We start from the raw sequence: 23,014 nt of genomic DNA on the forward strand, positions 1-23,014 counted from the left end.
AGCCCTCATGGTCTATAAAATAATATGTCAAAGTATCCCAATTTGGATTTCAGTGCTCTGTGATAAAAGGACCAGCAATTTATATATCAAAGGTATCAAATTTTTCAAAGACAGCCTTTGAACTCACAACCCTGCAATCAAGACCTGTGCTGAGATAGAGAGTCAGATGCTTGCTTAATGGACTGAGCCACCCTGGCACTCCAAAGACAGCCTTTATTTTGGAGTTCCTACCACTTCTACAGTGACACTTTTATAGGTTGCCCTATATCCATGACTACCAAACTACACCAGGCCAGCTTCCCTGGAGTTCCACAGCAAACTCAAAAAGGCAACGTGGGTTATTTTAAATTTCTGCAGTCAAATGCTCTACCCCTGAGCTATACCCCCTAAATTTCTGAAGGAAACACAGAGATATTCCACATCTGTCAGACACTTTGTGAACCTCTAGTTCAGGAGAGTTCCCAGTTTCGTCATTAGATCCTACTACATTCTTTTCGATGACATCACATCTCTGCAAAGTTAGGTTTCCTGCAGCTGCTGTGATAAAAAGCAAGTGCTGCACAAAAATCAGGACCAGGAAATGAGGGTGTCGATCTGATTGTAAGAGTTGATCCCAAGATTTGAGAAGGCATGCATTGCCCATCAGATGCACGCATCTCATTAGTAAGCAATTGTGGTTATTTGATACACACACACACACACACACACACACACACACACACACATATAATATATGTTAAATTGTTTGGACCTAACTATGTAATTAACAGAATTGTTAGCTATTTCTTTTGGCCTTGGGGCACCATGAAAAAATTACTAAGGCACTAAGGGTGCTGCAAAGGAAGGTTTGGAAATCTCTGTTTTGTACCATCCTGCCAGGTATCCTTAACTTTAATTTTTATTGCTTTACCTATAAAGCCCAGTTGTCCAGAGTAATAAGTTTTGGATACTGTGCACTTTTTTTATACTAACATACCTACATTAGGTTTTTGAGCAATTTTGGCAAGTATTTTGGGCCAGAATTTTTTGTTTTATTTTATTCTGGTATAATTTCATAATTTAGCAATTGCACAACATTCCGGTAGAATAGTTTTAGTTTACAACTCCTCGTATAACATTACACTCAGATTTTTGTATGTATCTGTTAGGTTTTATAAGAACAAAGTTGTGAGTACATAATGAACACGTTTTTCCCTTGAATTAAGTGTAGAATATTCATTATAAGATATTGCATTCATTAAATTTTATGTGTTTTCTATTTAACATGATGAATTAACAGTTTTATCTCTGGGTGGTGGCAGTAAGAATGTTTCTTTTATTGCCTTCTTTTTTGTCTAGATTTGTAATAATGAGCATTTTTTTACTTTTATAATCAGAAAAAAGAAAGTATATATTTGAAAACTATACATCTTTTTAAATCTTAAGGGAAAATTGATATTATTGACCTTGGTCAGGACTATGGTTTTCCCATCTGTCCTTGAAAACAATTATGTTGGACAGAAAGGAAAGCAGAATTCTAAATTAAATCAAAGCCAGAATTGAAAGGTTGAGTTTGTGTGGCCATCTTAACAACTGAATTTATAAATTCTACTGTTGTTTTCAATTGCAAGTGAGTTTTTGAATGTCACTTAGAAACTCCTGAAAGAAAGAAACTCCTGAAAGATGCGTTTTTAAATTAAAAGCACACTGTTGAAACCTAGACTTTTCAGTCCTTCTCTGAATGATCATAGTGGGATTTTTTTTCTTTCCTGATACCATTTAATAGTTACTTGAATGTGTGTCTTCTCTCCCCTACCAATCACAAAATATGGAGCATAGACTCGTGCCTTATAAATTCTGACACCCAACTCCCAACCCACTACCTACCTCTAGATCCTGACTAATGAGTGAATGAGTGAGTGAATGAATGAAGTGTACATTACCTCCATTTTTTTTAAGTTTATTTATTTATTTTGAGAGAGTGGGGGAGGGGCAGAGAAAGAGAATCCCAAGCAGGCTCCATACTGTCACTGTGGAGCCCCATGCGGGGCTCGATATCACACTTATCATGACCTGAGCCAGAATCAAGAGTTGGACACTTAACCTACTGAGCCAACCTGGCACCCCACCTGAATTTTGAATCTCAGTAGATATGACTTATTGCAAATAATAGCAACTGTGGCCACTCTTTGTTATTCAGCACTAGCTGCAGAAAGGCAAAAGGGCACATTTTAGTGGAACAATGGAGAATTTGAATAAATCTGTCACAGATACTCTTACTGCCTTTGTAAAAATCTGACCTAATTCCTTCTAAGTAAAAGAGGTTTCATGAAAGGGAACTTACTACAAAATCTAATTATAGACACATCTAGACCTTTAGACTGATATTTAAAGCCAGTAATGGCAAATTCGTATTTCTTTTTTACCAGAGTCATTATTCTATTTTTAATGTGGAAAATATCTAGTCTTTTTACCATTTCCAGTAAATTTAGTATTCCTTTTGTTACTTTTAAATAACAGAGGACTCTACATGAAAAGTGTGAAAATATATGCATTGATTGTAATTACTGACTTAATAAATTAAAAGCTAGTTAATTTTGTTCAAGCCATGTTTAAAAGTGCTGTTACTGCTAAAACCTTCTGTTGCAATATTTTGTGGTCCACTGATCTTGATACTATTGTTGCCATCTCTATAGAAGAAAAACTGAATCATTCCATTCTATCTAAAGGTGCATTTTTTTTTAATGTTTATTTATTTATGTTGTGAGAGAGAGAGCAATCGAAAGGTGGGGAAGAGGCAGAGAGAAAAGGAGAAAGACAATCCCAAGCAGGCTCCACACTGTCAGCGCAGAGCTTGACGTGGGGCTCAATCTCAGAACCCTGGGATCACGACCTGAGCCAAAATCAAGAGTTGGTGGCTTAACTGACTGACTGAGCCACCGAGGTGCCCCATAAAAGTGCACCATTTTGATACGTGTACTTGCATATATACATCCCCTTGGAAGCTATCAGCAGTATGCTTTTATTTCCTTAAGGAGACTCAGTATTTATAATTGTGTTATATGTTTATTAATTGAAGTATCTTCAACAGGGCAAATAAATAAATTCATGACTAGATAATGTGAGTTTCAAAATCTTGAAGCTTATTCTATATACAAAGTTATGAAAATGCATTTCACCTTATCTGAAAAGTAGACATCTAGCCCTGTTTGCCACAACTCACACAGTCATTTTTCACTGAACAGATAAATGCTTTGAAAACAGCATTTTGAAAAATGTTAGCACTTTGGTGTTGAGTTTACTGAAACAATATAATTTGAGTTTTAGCAGAAGTGGCCTTGGGAGGTTCTTTATCTAATTCAAGTTACTGGAAGGCCTCAATGGCGAAGTCAGACATAGATAGTGAGTGGGGAGTAAGGGGGAAAGATAAGCTAGACACGAGCCCCTTGACAATGATAGGTGACTACAAGCTGACTTCAAGTGGTATTTGAAGAAAGAAAATATACTCGGTTGTATTGAAAGGCATGTGACATGTATAGGCTAGAGAGTGATCCTCTTAATATATTTTCATGTATCTTGCTTTTATTAAGATAATTATGTCCCACTTTAACAGCATGCAAAGAAATAAAAACATACATTTACCCCAAAATGGAGGGGAAATGAGAAAATTCAGAAAGGGATGATGAGCATGATTATAATATGCACACTTTTAAGGAAATTAGGGATTTTAAGGAAAGGTAGGTAAGTGACTTAATTATTCTTTCCAACTTTATGAACTAGAAGTGACTGTTACTCATGTTCATGACTCTGTGATCAAGAAGGAAAAAACAGAAGGTGGATTAAAGGAAGAAAATGGATTTGTGAAAAATCTTAAATGTAAGAGCCATGATATGCTGATAGGACCTATTGAGCAAGATAATATAATGTTTATCCATGGAGATTTTCAAGAAGAGAAATGAGTCTGTAAACAGACTCTGTTTCTGAAAGATAGAGGGCTTGACCAGGTGATCAGTGTTCCATGATGCAACTGTGCATTGCCTTCTATAGAACCGTAAGTAGTTCTTTGGGAACTTAAAAGTTACTGATAAACCTATACCTGTACTACCTGATATAGTACAACCAATCTCTACTCTGGGCCCACTATTTCAAAGGGTTATTAGTTGTGCTTCATTTCTGCAAGATAACTACTTTGCCTTCCACCGTAAGAGACTCTAAACATAACTGTCAGCCTTTATAGGACTAACCTATGCCAACAAAAAGGCTAAACAAGGGACACAAATAAAATAATAACATAAATAAAGTCATTACTATTAATGAATATTGCAGCAAAATATGCCCTATACTTTTTTGAAACCACAGTTTCATGGACTGCATGTTTTAATCAGCGGCAGATCATGAAGGCCACAACAATCATTTTTTTTTTTTTTTTTTTTTTTTAATTTTTTTTTTCAACGTTTATTTATTTTTGGGACAGAGAGAGACAGAGCATGAACGGGGGAGGGGCAGAGAGAGAGGGAGACACAGAATCGGAAACAGGCTCCAGGCTCTGAGCCGTCAGCCCAGAGCCCGACGCGGGGCTCGAACTCACGGACCGCGAGATCGTGACCTGGCTGAAGTCGGACGCTTAACCGACTGCGCCACCCAGGCGCCCCCACAACAATCATTTTTAGGAAGAAAATCTGAGGCTGAGAAGAGAGGCACAGCTCAACAATATAGAAATGTTATATCAGTGTGTGTGTACATATGTATGTGTGTATCCCGTATATTCAACACACCTAAAACCCATGAACAAACATATTGTGAATGTTTACTGTTTCTCTTTATACATGTGTCTTTATTTCCTGAAGGAGTATTTTCAAATGCAATATCAAGGTTAATTTAGATTGTAGAAATATTTTTAATAAAGGTTTAATCTAATAATTCCCAGGTAGCTTTCCTAACTTTATCATAAAATAAAATCTAGTCAGTATGCATAATCATAAAATTTATCCAATAAAGTGTATTAATAAGCCAACTCTTTAGGGAAATTTCTTGATTCTAATCTTTAAAACTTTTCATGATAAAAATTTATTGTACTTATTTTATAATCTTATTTCTTATTTATAATACTTCCTAATAAAACTGGAAAGAAATTCTGTATTATTCATATCTACTGAGAAGCACCTATGAAAGTTTTAGTTTTAGTTAGGCTCTCTACCTAAATTTATTTGTTATTGATCTGCTTAAATGAACCTCAGTTATCATCTGGTATAACTTATCATTCAATAAGTGAGTCTCTTCGCTTACAATCCAGAGATATGCCCATCTCACTGCAACTGGAATCCCGCCTGGATGAGGAAGCCATTCCCTGTCCCATTGTTTATCAGCTCTGGGTCCTGGGAAATTCTTCCTCCTATGGAGAGAGCTGATTTGGAGCAACACAGCCCACAGGGCAGGTCAGCTCCCTCCCTCTTCCACTGACACCCTCAAAACATTGTACCTGTCTTGTCTGTACTTAGCCTTAATCTAAGCATCCACCAGTTCTCACAAGCTGCCCTCATCAAACATGGATTCCCAGCACTGACCACCACAATCAGTCTCTTCTAAACCTACCATACTTTGTCAGGGTTTTCCTTAAAACCTATTGCTAATAGATTTCAGCCCACTTTTCCTGCTGTACTCAGCACCTGATAGTGGGGGCTATTGCTTCTCATGGTTAGACATAGCTTTTTTTTTTTTTTTTTTTAAGAAAAAAGAATGAAGTATAATTATTTTCTTTACACTGTGCATATAAATGGCTACTAAGCCAATAGCTGTCGATCATATTCCTTTAGGTTAGGAGTCATTTGAGGATACAGTGTGTCCTATTTATTGTTCCAACATAGTGGCTTATAAAAAATAGGTGCCTGATAAATGGTTTTGTAAAAAGGCTTATGTTTTCCCTATTAAATACCTAAACAATAATTTTTGAACCCATTTTACATGTATCATGATTAAGGTTCATCTTCTTTGTAACTTTTTGGGTTTTTTATTTTGTCATCTAGCTTATTATGTTCAGTCACTTCGAGCTTTTAGTGCTGAACACAGATTGGGGAAGCATGCTTTTTGTGTGAATACGATTGAATAAAAGAAATACCAAGTCTTGTTTGGCGTTTTTGGGGTTTTTGTTTTGTTTTGTTTTGTTTTTCAGTCTGACACAGTGGCTTCATGCTAGATTCTGTACACCTTAATTATCTTATTTTTAGCAAAGCTAATTTACATTGTTTCCAAATAAGTCATTTTGACTTCCAGAACTTTCATCACTTCATCTGTAAAATGCTTTACCTGCTTCAAAGGGTCGATAAGGTGATCAAATATAATATATTTGAAAACAGCTTTAAAAATGCCTTAAAAATTATGTAAACCCAAGATTGAAAATTGTTTCATTATTAATGATATCTTAAGAATCTCATTAAATGGTTGGGGCACCTGGGTGGCTTAGTCAGTTAAGCGTCCGACTTCGGCTCAGGTCATAATCTTACCGTTCGTGAGTTCAAACCCCACGTCGGGCTCTGTGCTGACAGCTCAGAGCCTGGAGCTTACTTCGGATTCTGTGTCTTCCTCTCTCTCTCTGCCCCTCCCCTGCTCGCACTCTATCTCTCTCTCTCAAAAATAAATAAACATAATAATAATGAAAAAAAGAATCTCATTAAATGTTGAATGGGAATAGTTCTTACCTGAAATTTTGTGATTTATTTTATGACACCTAAGGTTTGAGTGTTTGGGTTACTAAAAATGTATTTATACGTAGTTTTATGTCCCTAAGGTTAACTGACTTGGTTTGCCATTGGGAGCAGGAGTGGGGGAGGTAGTAGTTTCAGGGTTATGATCCAATTTGTGTTCTTGAAATACATCCATTGTAACTGTATTCGGTGTTGCACAGGACTTTGTTTTTTGCAGTTTGAATTGTGGGCCTGTGAAATTTTATTAACTTCTTTGAAAAAACTCTGCATCAGCATTGTATTTGTTCTGCCAAATTACCTTGACTTTTTAATTGAAAGGCAGTTTATTATAATTTTAGTATCATAAAAAGTCATAGAAATACTTAACAATTATGTAGTTTGAGCCCTCTCTGACAAGCAGGAAATTATCTTGTCTGCCTGACTTTTCGTAGATGACATTCACCCACTGGATCAGACAAACCAGTGTATAAAGATACTGTATCAGACTCTAAACTAAAAACTCAAATGAAAGTCAAATTCAAATCGGCTTCTACTTTGTGCATGTCCCAGAGCACTGGGGAGTATATGAATTCAGTCCTGACACAGCTACTTTTCCCCACTTTGATTATGAATGATCTTAATTTAACCCTTTCCTATGTAAACTATTTTGATCCTTTATGCAATAACAAGGGATTTCAGCACATCCATCCAGTGTAAAACAACCTCTTGGTCATCATTTTTATATAATAGAAGAAGCAAACCCCAAGAGTGAGAGAATTAAATGAAAATACTTTTTCTTTAATTTTTTAATGTTTATTTTATTTTTGAGAGGGAGAGAGACAGAGCGTGAGCGGGGGAGGGGCAGAGAGAGAGGGAGACACAGAATCGGAAGCAGGCTCCAGGCTCTGAGCTGTCAGCACAGAGACTGACACAGGGCTCGAACTTAGGAACCTTGAGATCATGACCTGAGCTGAAGTTGGATGCTTAGCCAACTGAGCCACCAGGCACCCTGAAAATACTTGGCTTTTTGATTACTGGCCTCTGAAGTTATATTATACATCTCAGCTTGTCTATCCTACATGTAATAGGAATTCTTATAAAATGAAGTGAGAATATTTGTGTCAAGGATCCTGCATAAGGGCTGAGTTACGTGGCTCCCAGGTGTAGACATTAGGTCTAGGGGTCTTGCCACTCAGTGATAGCCATTTCTGAATCAGTGAGCTAAGAAACTTACATGGGGGGGCAGGTTGGATCAGCTGCTATTTCGTTAGTTTACAATACAGTTCTTTTTTTTTTTTTAATTTTTTTTTTTAATGTTTGTTTATTTTTGAGACAGAGAGAGACAGAGCATGAATGGGGGAGGGGCAGAGAGAGAGGGAGACACAGAATCGGAAGCAGGCTCCAGGCTCTGAGCCACCAGCCCAGAGCCTGACGCGGGGCTCGAACTCACAAACCGTGAGATCGTGACCTGAGCTGAAGTCGGACGTTCAACATACTGGCCACCCAGGCGCCCCCAGTTCTTTTGTTTTTAAATAGCTAAGATACGCACAAAGTAAATAATTCAAATTCAAATAATAGGAAAAAGGTATAAAATGAAAAATGTCTACCCTCCTGTGGCCTCCAGTTTTTCTCTTTAGAGGCAACCCTGTATGTCAGTTTCTTAGGTATTTGCCCAGAGAATTCTATAAATTTACAAACAGCAGTGCGTGTGTTCTTTTTAAAAAGACAACACTCTTCACCTTTTTCACTTACGTACCTTAGATATCATTAATATCAGTATAGACAGAGTTACTTCCATTTTTAATAGTTGCATAATACACCTTTGATGTTTGATGCATTTTTAAACAACCAACCCCCTATCGGTGGACACTTAGCTTATTTAATAATCTTTTTGTACTACAAACAATATTGCAATGAGTGTTCTCTATAATCTTGTACCTGCATAGCTATAGAATAAATACCTAGAAGTGCGATTGTTGGGTGAAAGAGTAAATACATTATTTATTTTGAAAAGCATTTTCAAATTACCATCAGAAGATGAACTATTTACAGTTCTATCAACAATGTTTAATTATAATAGAAGTCTAATATTTCCAGTGATAAAGATTTCCTCTTCCCTTTCCAGAATTCAGATACCTAGGAACCAAAATCATAAGATTCTTAATGAACATGAAATGAAACCAAGGGAGTTGGATGATCTTGAGTTTTCAGATGGGGCCCCCTGCTTCACCAAGCTCTGCTTCTCTGAGAAATTCTGTGTGTGTGTGTGTGTGTGTGTGTGTGTGTGTGTGTGTCTCATTTTTTTTTTTTTGTACCATGCTTGATAAAAATCGATAAAACCAAACCTCTCTTTTCAAGACTTCATACTGATAGTCCTCTTTTTGTATATCCTTATCATTACATTATCATTCTTTCTTTTACAACATGCAATTGTTCTATTATACACATATTGTGGTAATTTTTCATTTTCACTTGCCTGATTACAAACTACATGTAAGGGTATATTTCAGACATAAAAATGTCAAAAGGATTATTTCCAAACGTGTTTCCTAGAAACAGCTGATTCTATTAGTAGTTTGTGAGTCTTTAGAAGTAGCACTTCCTGGTTCTTAAGAGATTGATTCTTCCTGGCATTTATTTCAATATTCTCTTATTTTGAACTCTTAGACTCATCTGTGTTTGGGTCGATAGCCATCTCTGCTCTGATTACCACTGACTGGCTGATAAATTATTATAGAGTGTTTTGTAGATAGAATATGCTATAAAAGCTACCGATGACATTCCATCCCTACATTTCCAAATGTCCCACTAATGAGTCAAATGAAAAGGGGAATGTGTTGATTTGTTTATGTGATATGTGTGGAGCAAATATATAGTGAGCATGAGGGGTTTTGTTTTTAAGAATCTTGAGGGGCGCCTGGGTGGCTTAGTCGGTTAGGCAGCCGACTTCGGCTCAGGTCATGATCTCACAGTCCGTGAGTTTGAGCCCCGTGTTGGGCTCTGTGCTGACAGCTCAGAGACTGGAGCCTGCTTTAGATTCTGTATCTGCCTCTCTCTCTGACCCTCCCTCGTTCATGCTCTGTCTCTCTCTGTCTCAAAAATAAATAAACATTAAAAAAATTAAAAAAAAAAAGAATCTTGAAAGTTACTTCATATTTTAAGTGGTATTTATTTTAACTATCAGATGCTTCCCGTTTAATTCTGTGAATAATTTGGTCACTGCTTTAGCCAGTAGTATGTTCTTTATTCACGGTCATCCTTTTGTTCTCTCTTTTCATATGTGTCTCCTAGTCAAAGAAAATCAGTATAATCACCAGCTATTTGTGTTATTAGAATGACTAAATATTTTATAATCCTGAAAGGCTAGTGTAATTAGAGGAGGAAATGGAAGTTGAGGTTCCTATACAGAAATTTTTTTTCCAGGGCATCTGGGTGGCTCAGTTGGTTAGATGTCTGACTCTTAATCTCAGCTCAGGTCACAGTCTCGCAGGCTGTAGGATCAAGCCCCACGTTGGGCTCTGTGCTAACATCGTGGAGCCTGCTTGGGTTCTCTCCCCCTCTCTCTGCCTCTCCCCTGCTGGCACACTCCTTCTCTCAAAATAAATAAATAAATATTTTCAAAAAAGAATTTTTCCTTAACAAATATTCAAAATATTTTCCCAGAAAAAATAAAATATTTTCCCCAAAGTTCCCCTCTACTTGCTGGATGGGATGCTGCCCAGTTATGAATCATTTAATAAAGCCAATTAGATCTTCAGAATTCTTAAAATAAAATGTATTTTCCTGCTAACCTTAGGCTTAGAATGAATTCTACTCATTATTATCTGTGGGTATGATATACTTACTAGTCCAAAAGGGATGTGTTCTATAGGATATCATTTTTACCCCATTGGTTCTTTTTTCACCTTCAAATTTAAAATAATGAACATTTGTAGCTATGAAAAAATTCCTTGGAGTGGGGTGCATTTCCCTAGACATTTTTCTAAGAATAAGAATAATGCCCTTATTCAAAGATCAAAGATTTCACTACAGAATAGGGTTAAATGGGCTTTTTATTGCTAACCTGGGATCCTAACCACTATTTATTATACATTTCTGGGTGAAATTTTTTTTCTATCTTCCTAAAAAGTTACATATTTTTAATTTTTTCTCTAAATTTTTATTTAAATTCTGGTTAACATATAGAAAGTTATGTATTTTTAAAAAACTGTTGACATAAAATTCAAAATTCCAAAAACACAAAATTCCAAAACTGAAGACTAGTTATATTTTTAGCATTTCTCCGGGAGTTACATACTAAATATTTTTATTTTGTATTTGAAGATGATTACTAACCAGTCCTTTTAAATATGTAATTTTTAGGAACACTTAATGTTTCTCACATTTATTCTTAGATTTTAAGTTTTCTTTAAAATTATAGAATGAGTTTAGATTTCAAATTAAGTTGCTGTATTTTATCTAAACCTCTGTCTGCCAGGAGTGTGACTGAGGGAGAAGAACCCTTTTAATTATATATTATAGTGGTGAAATGATTATAGTGGTGAAATCACTTCTGTGCTTTGAAGTAATCCAAACCAAAATGATAAAGCAAATCCCGATGGTCATCTGGCAACAAAACCTTCTCCTATCTACTCCACAAAACCTGAGCAAAGAGCTGACAGATATGTGATGCTTTGTCAAACTTTATCAACTACCATTGAAAAGATATGAAATTCCAGAGTTGATACTTCTGAAAGAGAATACCCAGAAGATCTATCTGATATGACTCACTGTTGCTACCATGAGACTAAAATGTTTGTGTTTTCATTTTAGTGACATTATATGCCTCCTGCATTCTCCTGGGAGTGTTCTTGAATAGCAGTATACCTATATTTTTTGAGCTTTTTGTGGAGACTGTCTACCCAGTTCCAGAAGGAATTACTTGTGGAGTTGTCACTTTTTTAAGTAATATGTTCATGGGAGTACTTTTATTTTTTCTCACATTTTATCACACAGGTAAGAAATTTGACTTTTTATTTACTATCTAAATGTGTTACGAGAGAAGTTTGTGGCACTGGTGTATAGGGAATTTATATGGAGAATTCTCACCAAAGCAAATTACTTTGACAAAGCTTTCAGGTGCCTAAAAAAAAGATCCTCCATTTTGTTTTTCTTGAAATGCATCCTAGACTAATGTAATGCACCCTCACTCCCTAGAGTTTCTGGTTTAATTAACCTGGACTGGGGCCCTGTATTTGTATTTTTAAAAACCCACCAAGTGATTCTAGTATACTGGTTCTTGTTGAGAACCACTGGTATATTGCTTTTTAAAAGATACTTAGAATCTACTGTCTTTTTTTTTTTTTTTTTTTCTTAAGTTTATTTATTTTTGAGACAGAGACAGAGCATGAACAGGGGAGGGTCAGAGAGAGAGGGAGACACAGAATCGGAAGCAGGCTCCAGGCTCTGAGCCATCAGCCCAGACCCCGACGCGGGGCTCGAACTCACGGACCGTGAGATCATGACCTGAGCTGAAGTCGGACGCTTAACCGACTGAGCCACCCAGGCGCCCCAGAATCTACTGTGTTAACATAAGGTACAAGTTAAAGTCAGAGGTAGATTTGTAGTGTCAATCCTTAGAGATGAATGAGAGGTCACCCAAGGAGTGGGTAGAATATAAGGAACAGCACTCTCCAGTGAAACTTTTTAGGAGGCTGGCAGTGTTCTTTACTGTCCAGTACAGTACCACTAACCACACTCAGCTAGTGCAAGTAAGGGATTGGACTTTTTACCATTTTATTTTAGTTAATGTAAGTTGAAATTTAAATAGCTACACATAGCTAGTGGCTAGTGAATTGGTCAGCACAGGTATAGAGTGAAAAGAAGGTTGAAGTGAGAACCCAAGGGGTACGCCTTTGAAGAAAAGGGAGGCCCTTACAAGAGAGGAAGGGATGGGGTCCTGAACTCAAGTGGAGGAGTTAGACTTGGACAAAAGGAGTTAGGAGAGGAAGCAGTGCGGGCGGCCACAGAGGCAGACACGCTTCCCAGAGCGATTGTTGAAGGAGCTCCTTCTTGATGGCACCAGCTTCTGCTTAGAAGCCAGTTGTCTGTCAAGAGCTGGTGGGAAGATAGTGGAGACAGGGCTTAAGGAGAGAATGGAACATTAAAATAACCTTGGAGGGATGGGAGGAGACACTGCAAGGACAGCTGGAAAGATTGCTGGGCACACTGAAGGCAGACCACCTGAGGTTGGGATCCATGGGTTTGTAGTGACTCCGTTTTGCACAGCTGTTTGGTTTTCTCTGATACTCATTCTTCTCTGTCCAAAATCTGTCTTGCTGTTTTGAAACATTTGAGCATAATTATCTAGTATTTTTTTCTTGCATGTTAAGGATTTATACTTGTGATACTTGAATGTAAATTTTTATTAATTTCTACTAGGCTTGTATCCTATTTTATTTCCTCATCATAAGCAATCTGTTATTTTCCTCATTGCTTTTCTCTTAACTGCTCATCAAACACCAGTAAATTTGGATAATTTTTACATGGAAGAATCTAATTTTAAGATTCAAATGTAACACATGCTCTAAAGTGTGACAATCCAAGAGGCCTAATATTTTATAGGAAACTTCCTGACAGTCTTATAATTGAAATAATAGCCACAATAACCACCTTGACTGGAAAATACATTTTTGAAACTTTCAAAGCTGATGAAACAGAATCTGGCCTGGGTTTTAGACAACTTTTAACATAGCATTTTCACCTAACAGCAAAAAGCATCCAAATGATATGTTAATTTCTTAATATATATGATTAACAACAAACTAGATCATTTCCACCAATCAGTAATGCAGGCGAAGTAGGTTTTAACTTTCCTAAACTTGATGTGAGGTCAGTTTCTCTTATGAAGGAGAGAGAGATTGATGAAGCCAGACTCCTGTTGACAGTCCTCTTGAAAACATGTGTTTCCATTAGGGAAAATGCCATCAGCAGGTGTTAGAATAAGGTCTTTCCCTCCAATGTGTTTTCTAAACAGAACAAACAATTCCAAATAGAATAAACAATTATTACACATCAGCTTTAATCCACTTCAGTTTGTCACAGTTGAAATTAAGAGGCTTAATGCCTCTCTTTTTGCATGGTAAAGTATGAGAGATGGCTATGTTGCCCCTTCAGGTGATAGAAACAATTTTCCAGCCCATGGACACAGCTCTGCTAAGTGGTCCCTGCAGCCTGGTAGAGCGTGTTTTTTGCTGTCTGCTGGGAATAAGTTTTGTCCTCCCAGTATATAAAAACGACAACAGTAGAAGCCCGATAATGTTATCCTCCAGAAACCTCTTGCATGTGGTCTCTAAAACATAACACACATTTATTCATCAGTTTAAGGCAGAGACTAACTACCCTTACACTGACTATGGAAGAGCCCAGTGTACCCCTGACCATCTTGCTTGGCCAGTAGAGAGTCTGTGTCACTCTGCTGGTCCAGCTGCAGCTTTCAACTTGTTCAACAGAGACTGGAGTCTGGCACAAGGGTACTAGAACTGACATCAGTTGGCGTTCACCCCCCATTTTGCAGATTCCTAGTGACCAGGTACAAGCAGATGTTTTTGTTTCTTTGGCATAGGTGGCAGAAGAAACACTTAGCAACGTTTCTGCTAATTCCTGTCTCATTGATGTGATCAAGGATTTATCTAGCTGAGGAAAAAAACTTCCCTCTTTTTGCTTGGTTTCTGGTCACATGTTTGTATACATCTCTTGTGTGGGTGTTAAAGGTTTCTGCCTAATCTCCGTGATTATTATGAAAAATGAAACTTTAATTATTAATTTTAATCCGGCAAGATGATTTTCAGGAAAAAAGAAAATCTCAGTTCATTTTGATATTTTAGAGAGTTAATGAGAAAGGTATGTGTGAAAGAGGCCATTACTGGCACTCACCAAATGTTTCTTTTGTTTCCTTCTAGATAATTTGCTGTTTGCTGGTAATAATTTAAATATCTAGGCTTCTTTTTTTTTTTTTTAAGTTTATTTATTTTGAGAGAGAGAGACAGAGTGAGCAGGTTGGGGGCGAGAAAGAGAGAGAGAGAGAGACTGAGCCATTCAGGCGCCCCTAGGCTTCTGTTTTCTAGGGGTGCCTGGATGGCGCAGTCAGTTAAGCGTCTGACTTGGTTTTGGCTCAGGTCACGATCTCATGGTCCGTGAGTTTCAGTCCCGCGTTGGGCTCTGCGCTAATAGCGCACTGCTTGGGATTCTGTTTCCTTCTCTCTCTCTGCCCCTCCCTGCTCACTCTCTCTCCCTCTCTTAAAAATAAACATTAAAAAAAAAAATGCTTTTTACATGTTTATTTGTTAGTGTGTGTAATAAATGCATACAAATATGCCCACATCTCTCTAAGGCTAAGGTTACTAGAACCATGAAGACCTTGTTGAGGCTCTTTCATGTATGACTAGTTGATCTCGCCCCAAAAGTCCTGTAGCGGGAGTTCACATGCCTCACAACTGAGGTTTGAGGATACATACATTACAAGTCTGAAGATTCTGCAAAGTTATCTCCTAAAAATAACTTTTAGTTCCCCAGTCAGTACCCCAAACATTTCATAGGATGAATGGAAGTCCCTTCCATTACAGCCAGCATTCAAATGCCATAATTCAGTCACGTTAAAACTTGAAAAACTCACCCAGAAGTTAGTTACATGTCAGGACTCAATTCCGTCAGTTATGTGATTGGAAGGCCTGTATTTTAATCATCATGAAAATCTCTGGTTTCGTAGGTCACTCCTTGAAGAAGTACTAAACTTTCTGACTAGCATTTTATTTCCCCACAACGTGCTACTTAGTGGGTGACTGTGTCAGATATAATTTTTCAGGGCTATACAGACTAGCCCCAAAATGACCACATGAGAATGGCTTGCCAAACAAGAAAGCCTCCACTGGTGATTTGCTTGCAGATAGATCATGGCCATTGCCATCATTGACGATGGATGTCATACCAGTTTCTATGCCAGTGGCACTGGCTTCTTTGGAGCCCTGGGCCACAGGGTCTCCCATGTCCTGTTTTTATTCTATTTGGGGGTACCTGGAACAGTGTCAGAAGTTTCTTAGAGTTTTTCTGTCTTGGGGTTTTCAAGGTCACTTTCAAAAAAAAAGAAAAGAAAGAAGCCAAAAACTGTTACTTGCTCCCTAATATAAGCATATTTATAAAACTGAGTTGCTTCGTATAATGTTTGCCTTGAGAATCTCAGTGAGTTATTTCAGACAGTGCAATGAAACTTTATTCTAATAACTTCAATTTGACAAAATCAGTCTGAGGGTGCTCTTAGGTTCTTTATATGCTTTGAAATATATTCTCATGTTCTACTTGATAGTTTGTAGCTTGTTCTGAAGTTTGTATTGTTTGCTATTTTGTTGTTGTTGTTCTAGAAGCTTTGCAGCAGGTTTTGGCTAAATGAACTAAATGTTTTTACCTCTGGCCTTTCATTTTTGAAGTAGCTGACCACATGAATGTGAGGCTGCATTGTGGCTCAAAAGATTCAGGAGCCTGGCTGAGGGGGAGGCATTGACTGGTAGTTACCAGAATAGGTTCACCAGGTATGGACTAGTCAGGAGTAATTTTATATGTAGGGAGTAATTATACAACATTATGGTTAGATCCATTTGATACTTAGTGTGGAGTGAAGACAGCAGGGCATTATACCATGAGATCATGATGTCAGCTGGCTCTTCTTGAGGGTGAATAGAGGCAATTTTGTTAAATCATCATAATTCTGGTTAAATCCCCAAAGAAGGTAGAAGGTTGGTTCCGGAGGGTGGTATCTGGGAACAGACAAGTACTCAAAGGTGATAGAAAACAAAAGCATAACATCATTAAAGGGAAAGATGAGATGAAGAGTATAAGAGTGCTTCTAGAAGAAAAAAGTAAGAAGATGAGCGAAATCCTAATTAGATAATCCCAGAAGAACATCACCATTTGGTGCAGAGCCCACTTCACTGAGTAAACCATAGCATAGCACCTGTCTAAACTGTAAAACTGGCAGACAGTACTCAGGATGCAGTATATATAATAAATGATAGAGAACCAGCAAAAATAGAAAGAGAAGCAAACTGTGTAGAATGGATTCATACTTTCTCTAGTGAAAGACCGAAAGAAGGAATATTAGAAAGCTGTGTTCCTTTTAAAAAGGTGTCAAGTTTAAGAACGTTTCAATGAATCAGGATTCTCTTGGTTCAATTATGTCATATGACACCAGGCTCAGAAAGGACAACAGGTGACTTTGCTACTGGAAGGTCATGTTAAACTTTCAAGCAAGCCATTTCCTGCTTATTAGAGCACCTAAGCTGTGATTCATGTGAACAGTTTTCAGTGGGAAAATATATAGATGCATACCTTTTTGCTTTCTGAAATGGCAAATAATTTTTTTTTCCTTTTTTTTTTTTTTATTATATGAAATTTATTGTCAAATTGGTTTCCATACAACACCCAGTGCTCATCCCAAAAGGTGCCCTCCTCAATACCCATCACCCACCCTCTCCTCCCTCCCACCCCCCATCAACCCTCAGTTTGTTCTCAGTTTTTAACAGTCTCTTATGCTTTGGCTCTCTTCCACTCTAACCTCTTTTTTTTTTTTTTTTTTTTTTTTCCTTTTTTCCTCCCCCTCCCCCATGGGTTCCTGTTAAGTTTCTCAGGATCCACATAAGAGTGAAACCATATGGTATCTTTCTTTCTCTGTATGGCTTATTTCACTTAGCATCACACTCTCCAGTTCCATCCACGTTGCTACAAAAGGCCATATTTCATTTTTTCTCATTGCCACGTAGTATTCCATTGTGTATATAAACCACAATTTCTTTATCCATTCATCAATTGATGGACATTTAGGCTCTTTCCATAATTTGGCTATTGTTGAGAGTGCTGCTATGAACATTGGGGTACAAGTGCCCCTATGCATCAGTACTCCTGTATCCCTTAGATAAATTCCTAGCAGTGCTATTGCTGGGTCATAGGGTAGGTCTATTTTTAATTTTCTGAGGAACCTCCACACTGCTTTCCAGAGTGGCTGCACCAATTTGCATTCCCACCAACAGTGCAAGAGGGTTCCCATGAAATAGCAAATAATTTCAAAGAACACTTGTAGTTGGTTGATCCAAGTGAACTTTACTAAAAGGTGGACTTAACTTTTCAGAGGAAGGCACAGTAGTAAAAACCAACTATAAACCATAACACTAAACAGCAGTTATGAGGCATTTTTATAGATTTCATCTGAACCCAGGGAGAAGGAATAATTTACAACTCTGATGAAATAAAAGGTCTGCTTTCGCAATATTCGATAAACTTCTAGGTTTGAGGAAAGCAAGGACAAGTTGGTTGTTGCTACATGTGTGTTACTCTAGCTCCCCATAAAATACAGTCTCTTAAGGTTTAGAAAATGTCATTGTTGTAGACTACTTTGTCAAGTACCATACTTTTTTTTAGCTGTTGCTTAAAAGTCAGAATGTTCACTTTAAAAAAAATTTTTTTTTAATGTTTATTTTTGAGAGACAGAGACAGACAGCATGAGCGGGAGAGGGGCAGAGAGAGAGAGGGAGACCCAGAATATGAAGCAGGCTCCAGGCTCTGAGCTCAAACTCACAAGCCGCAAGGTCATGACCTGAGCAGAAGTCGGAACCGACTGAGCCACCCAGGCATCCCCAGAATGTTCACTTTTAATATAAATAGTATGCTGTTCTATTTTACTGCCTTTTCTCTTATTTTTTTTAACTGCTTCTTTTTGCCTGTTAAAATTATCATCAGAAATCCAGAAGCTACATGGTTAATATAAAAGCTGAAAATGCTGGTGTGTCATTTCAGGGGATATTGGAATAAAGACAAGATTCCAGGGGTCACAGCCTTCCTGGGTGTTTAGATTATACTCAATCCAAGTAAAGCACAGAAACAGCTTTGCATAGAAATACCATTGAAATATATGTCTTTGTTGTATGCTATAGAATAGCATGTCTGACTTTTAAAATGTAAAAATTGAGAGGTGGGGAGCCTGCTTTTGTAAGCATATTACAGAAAAAAAAGTATTTCAGCACCTTTTCTTACCACTTGGTTTTCTGATTTCCATTCCTGAGCATAAATTGCTCTTTTAGCCATATGAATTATGGATTGATTGAAAGCAGCAGTGTAGAAATCTTTAGGATGATTTTTGAAGATTAAGGCAGTGTTAGTATTCTGTAGAAGTACAAAAGGAAAATATAAACCTATAGCAGTGCCCAAAGGAAAAAAATGTACCAGGGAGCTTTTTCCCTTCATTTGTTGTTGTTATTGTTGTTGTTGTTGTTGTTGTTTTCATTGAAATTGCTAAATAGATATTAAACTAGGGAAGTTATCCCCACCACCACCAACCCAACCTCTTCATGCCAGGGAGCTGCTCACTTGTGCTCCCAGAGCCTCAGGATTGCCTGCCAAGGAGGGTTGGGTAGAAGGAAGCCAAATGGATGCACAGCTCAAGGGCCACGGGAGCTGGAGGAGGCAGCCACGGGCAGCCACAGCGAGTGGGTGTGTCTTGTTAGCACAAGGCTGGGACTGGCCTGTAGGCAAGCCCTGAATTCACATTTTTGAAGCATTTTTGAAGAAGGATGTTCTTGATACCATTAAAGCAAGTAATGGCAGAATCACCTGTTTAGAGGATTCCTGTAGGTTTTCAGATAATGGGCATCATTTATGCTGGTAGGGGGGAGAAAAGAACAGAAAGAAACAAACCAAAATATTCACAGTAGTTTTTCTGAGGGTAGAATTAGGATTAATTTGTTAGATTTTACTTTATTTTTTTCATATGTTTTCTAACCTGTTTTACAATCATTACTACTTGCTGAGAACTAGATTTTTCTGTCCAAGGAAATCTAAAAAAGTTATCTCAAAATTCAGGTCATTTTCTTATCTTTAACCCATCAGATATTTCTTTTTTTTTTTTTTTTTTTCAACGTTTATTTATTTTTTTTGGGACAGAGAGAGACAGAGCATGAACGGGGGAGGGGCAGAGAGAGAGGGAGACACAGAATCGGAAACAGGCTCCAGGCTCTGAGCCATCAGCCCAGAGCCTGACGCGGGGCTCGAACTCCCGGACCACGAGATCGTGACCTGGCTGAAGTCGGACGCTTAACCGACTGCGCCACCCAGGCGCCCCAACCCATCAGATATTTCTAAACAGAGATGAGAGTGATAGTGATAGCATTAAAAAATAGCAAACGAACATTTAAAGGTGATTGATTATTTTTTCTTTGAAGAAATGGATTTTTTTTTTTTTTTGCCACCAAGGTCAAGGTGAGTTAAACTGATGAAAAGTTATTAATAATATTGATTTAAAATGTTCCACATGAAAGCAGTATAATACATCATATGTATCACCCAGACTCCAGATCGCCATTTATTGAACACCGGTTTCCAGGCCTTCCATGATGCATTTAGTGTAAGTGCTTTGGAATAATGCACAGCAATTGCTCCCAGCATACAGGTGCCGTTCTGCTGGTGACGTGTGAATGCTTACAACTGTGTGTTTTTGTCTTACAGAGTTGTCTTGGTTCAACTGGTGCCTTCCCGGGTCGTGTTTGCTCAGTCTCCTCCTCATTCTGTGCTTCAGGGAATCCTATGACAGACTCTATCTTGATGTGGTTGTCTCAGTTTAATAGCACAGACTTGAGGAGTTTGAAAAGGGACTGCAAATCATACGGCATACTGCACATTTGCTTGGAGTTGCACACCTAACAGGAAAAAAAAAGGAGAAGAGAGAAGCTTCACTCAGAGGTTTTGTCAGGTTACAGATGATCATATTCATTTCATGACTACTAGGTAACAATAATGTGGGACTTGAGTGATAATAGGGGGCTTAAAGACTCTAAATGGCATACCAGTGCCTGGTTCTGGGGTTGGAAGTGTGGATATCTTACACATAAAGCACTACCTAAATAATGCCCTCTATGTTCTGTGCCAGTGCTAAACTACTGATTGATTAATTGTAATTATGGGAAGAAATAAAGGGTATCTATCACATACCTTACCGAAGTCACATATCAGAATAGGAAGAAATGCCACTAACTTCTAAAGAAGTTTAAACCCTATATCAGATTTTAATTATAAAATAGCCAACAGGTATATCAATGATAAAATTTAGCCACGTGTACACTACATTTTTTCTAATAAAGCCATTTCTTATATGACTCCTTATTTTTAATTAGGTCGGAAACCTTTGGCCATCTTTATTATGGTGAGCAAGTGCTTCCCAGTGACTTCAGAGCACATATTTGTGTCTCGATCTCAACTTATCCTTGTTTCTGTGAAATACAGTTTCATCTACTAGGCTCTTAAATAATTATATTAAAGGTGACTAAATGTTTAATATAGTCGCATTAAGTATTGTATGAAAAATGTAATTCCGTTCTGATTTAGCACTTTGTTAAAAGTGAAATGACAAATCACATAGAGCATTCTGTGTCTTCAGCCTATATATATGCATATGTACATGGTGGCGTGGGATGTAAAGTCCAGCACCAGCTCTTATTTCCTAGGGTTGCATTTTACTAAATGGTCCTTGTTTGAAAATAACAATTTATAACCTTGAAATCTTCAAATCTGTTGCGTTATATCTGAATTACATTCTTGTGTTTCAATTCAGGTTGTTTCAATTCAGTTCTACATGGAGTCAGTACATTTGAGAGGACGATATTTTGCCAGTACCTGTTTTCTTTGTATGGAGGATAGCTTTTAAAAAAATGACAGTTACTCATTGGACAGCTCTCAGACATATATTTCACTGTGACATAAAATATGCTCCAGTGGGATTATGCTGTTACCACTGTTCACATTTACATCATTCCCCTTACCCAAGGAAACCAAACGTTTTCTCAAAAAGACAAAAACAGTACTTTCTTTGCCTTCATTATTCTCAGCTTCCTTCCACCCCCTCTTTTTCTCTTCAGTTGAAATTTACATCTTCCTTGTTAGCCAAATTTGTATTTTATTTGTCTTTTTCTGGACAGAGCACAAGCCAGCTCCTTCCATTAGCCATGGGGACAAAATGCAGTTAGAGAGAGCTAGTCAGCCCTCAGTTCTGCTCCTCTCTACTCATGTGCACACACCGTCACACACAGTCCCAAATGCCCCTCCTCTCCCCTCTTGGTAATTTGAAGGCTGTGTGTTAACTCACCTCAATCTCAGAGGAGGACCTAAGCTTTCTTCTAAGATCCTAAATTGTGCTCCTTGAAAAGTAAGAAAACCCTCCCCTTCAGCATCTGTCTTCAGTCACCTTTAAATCAACCCCTTTATAACCATCCTGCTAACTTAGCATCGAGAATGGAAGGAACTAAGGAACTTGCTAAAGAGAAGAAAACCTGTGAAGGCTGGGCTTACTTCCAATTAACCCTGTCATTCTTAAATAAAAAGAAAGCAGATTTCTTGAAGATGATTGAAAGCCAGCCACTAGAGATAGGAGTAGTCCGTGAGCCAGTGCTAAAATAACCACCACCCCTTCCTGTATAGACAGAAGACAGAAGGGAGAGGGAAGAACTATGAAGTATTTGGTTGTAGTCAGAACCACTGACTACAACCGCTGTTTGAGGACTGCTCTATGAAATTTTGCTATAATTAAGATATGATACAAAATATTTTAATTATAGCTAATTCTACTTCTAATACAAAGTAAAGAAAAATATTAAAAATATTACCTAAATGACTATTTAGTTGAAAGACATCCCAAGTGAGTAGTGATCAAAAATTCCTACGTTGTACCAGACACCAGCCATTGTCTTAGCGTCCGTGAGGTGAGATGGTCCTTCCAGCTCATTCATATCTGGCAGATGCTTGTTCTGATCACAAACTGCCATGTTTTAAGTGATCAAAATGTCATATACCAAACCTGATATAACCAAAGGGCTTTGGAGGGTGGGGGAAGAAGATTACACAGTATTTCCTGAATGTTTCAAGTCATATTTTTTTTTCACTTTGTGTGATTATTTCTAGCATGCATAAAAATAGAGCAGCTGTTGTCTCTGTACTTTCTAAACAAATACTGCAGATTTGTAATGATATTTTATAATGAAAGAAGTCTTAACACTCCACTAAGCCAAGCCCTCATTTTAGAATTTATAGAAACCACCCCAGAAAGGTCAGGGGTCTTGCCGAAGGTCACAATTCTAGATAGTGACAAAAGTAGAATCAACTAAAACCCACACTGTCTGACTCCCAAAGCAATGTTTTTCCCTACCTCACAAAACATCAGCTTAATTTGGACTTTTTGGGGGTGTTCATGAGCACACCTCCATGTTCATACACAGTGGGACTTAAGAGCAAATCATCATTATGAAGTGTGGAAAGTACAGGGGTCCAATTGAGGTGACTGTTTTTTA

The 23,014-nt window shown here is 37.7% G+C and overlaps 1 protein-coding gene across 1 annotated transcript in view; it reads left to right on the top strand.

Annotated features, from left to right (window-relative positions):
* The window catches only part of SLC49A4 (solute carrier family 49 member 4), an 86,428-nt gene extending 65,187 nt beyond the window's left edge, over positions 1-21,241 (top strand). Inside the window, exons 8-9 of the mRNA XM_045502270.1 lie at positions 11,472-11,654; positions 20,184-21,241. Coding sequence (XP_045358226.1) covers positions 11,472-11,654; positions 20,184-20,299 — 299 coding nt within the window. The 3' untranslated portion in view covers positions 20,300-21,241. The remainder of the gene's footprint in view (positions 1-11,471; positions 11,655-20,183) is intronic.
* The last annotated feature ends 1,773 nt before the right edge of the window (positions 21,242-23,014 follow it).

Source organism: Leopardus geoffroyi, chromosome C2, assembly GCF_018350155.1.
Source record: "Leopardus geoffroyi isolate Oge1 chromosome C2, O.geoffroyi_Oge1_pat1.0, whole genome shotgun sequence".
NCBI lineage: Eukaryota > Metazoa > Chordata > Mammalia > Carnivora > Felidae > Leopardus > Leopardus geoffroyi.